This window comes from Papilio polytes, unplaced genomic scaffold (genome assembly GCF_000836215.1).
Source record: "Papilio polytes unplaced genomic scaffold, Ppol_1.0 DF823868.1, whole genome shotgun sequence".
NCBI classification, from domain to species: domain Eukaryota; kingdom Metazoa; phylum Arthropoda; class Insecta; order Lepidoptera; family Papilionidae; genus Papilio; species Papilio polytes.
In genome coordinates, this window is record NW_013525336.1 from 1,921,896 (window position 1) to 1,923,287 (window position 1,392).

A 1,392-nucleotide genomic window follows, 5' to 3' on the forward strand; every position below is an offset into this window, starting at 1 on the left:
TAGAATATGAGATATGGAATGTTCGAACCTGTCTCACCTCTTAAGCTGCTAGTGAAATGATAAAGTTTTTTTTTTAATTTACAGATAAATAAAAAAATCACTTTTCTAAAAAAAATAACGTTTCTTCAATTAATTTGTAAAAAAAATTATGTTCTAAGTTCGTTAAAATAATGAATATGTAAAAAAATAAAAGGACCACCGAAATATAACCATTTTTTCATATTTTCCTTTGTATAATGTTTACAAAAAATTTAAATAAAGGGTTCTTTATTATTTTCTAATTAACTATGCATTTATATGAAAAAATTACTCTTTTTCAGTAGAGATCACACAGAAAAACCGCACACATCTTTGGTAAAAAGCACTATTATTACGAGAAATTGCATTTTGTGACCAGCGAAGTCAAGCTTAAATATGTTTTTTTCCTCCCCCATTCAGGCGGATTATTAAAAGATCTCTTTATATAGACTAAAGTAGTATTAATATTGAAAAAATGACAAAAAACATATATTAGAACATAGAATATAGAAATTTATTAATAGTTTTGTATTTATTAAAATGGCGTGTACTTAAAAATGTTTACTATTTCCGATAAATCCTATTATTATCAAATGTCATGATAATCGTTTTAACCTAAACATGCATCTAACGACTAAAGCAATATACATATAAGAATTTATTAAATATTCGAGTGATAACATAAAATTATAAAACACTACAAAAAACCTATCAGTTAACTTTTGATAGAAAAAAAAAACAAAAAAAACGTAATCAGCAAAACATCTAGACTGTATGAAATATAAGACGTTTTTTTTTCGTATAAATATTCCCAAATGGCAAAAAAAAAATCCGCCTGGATGGTGTCATTAATTAGGTAAAGACCCATTAACACAGACTTCACCTAAAATATCCGATACTGGACTCTGTCTGGAAGAAGGAGGTGAGACAGGGTATTCTCCATATTCATGATTCTGAAGTAGTTTGGTCTGACTAGCGAAAGTATCGAAATCATCAGCTAGATATGACATAGAAGTAACAATATCAACAACACCATTCAGTTTTATATTATCATGTTTTATGTTATTTAGTTGTCTATGACGTTCGCAGATACGGTTGATAAGGTGATAGCAGGGTGTGGACTTGGGTGTCCCGTTCCGTGGCGGTCTGCCACGTCTCTTACCTGACCGTCCGCAGTCAGAGCAACTGACTAACTTCTCTGGCGTGCCCGTCTTCTTGTTCTCACGATCATCGCCCAAACAAAAGTCGCAATATGGCGATGGTGACGCCTAGAAAAAAAATCAATGAGTACAAGAACATCGTATAATTTTTATTACACGTTGACTTTAAAAGAGACAAAATTCCATAACATGACGAAAAAATATAAACACATAA

General features: G+C 30.5%; 1 protein-coding gene across 1 annotated transcript in view; it reads right to left on the reverse strand.

Annotated features, from left to right (window-relative positions):
- Positions 1-1,392, reverse strand: part of LOC106103105 (zinc finger protein ubi-d4-like) — a 17,220-nt gene that overhangs the window by 5,420 nt on the left and 10,408 nt on the right. The window contains exon 8 of the mRNA XM_013282770.1: positions 1,181-1,286. Within this exon, the coding sequence (XP_013138224.1) occupies positions 1,181-1,286 (106 nt within the window). The remainder of the gene's footprint in view (positions 1-1,180; positions 1,287-1,392) is intronic.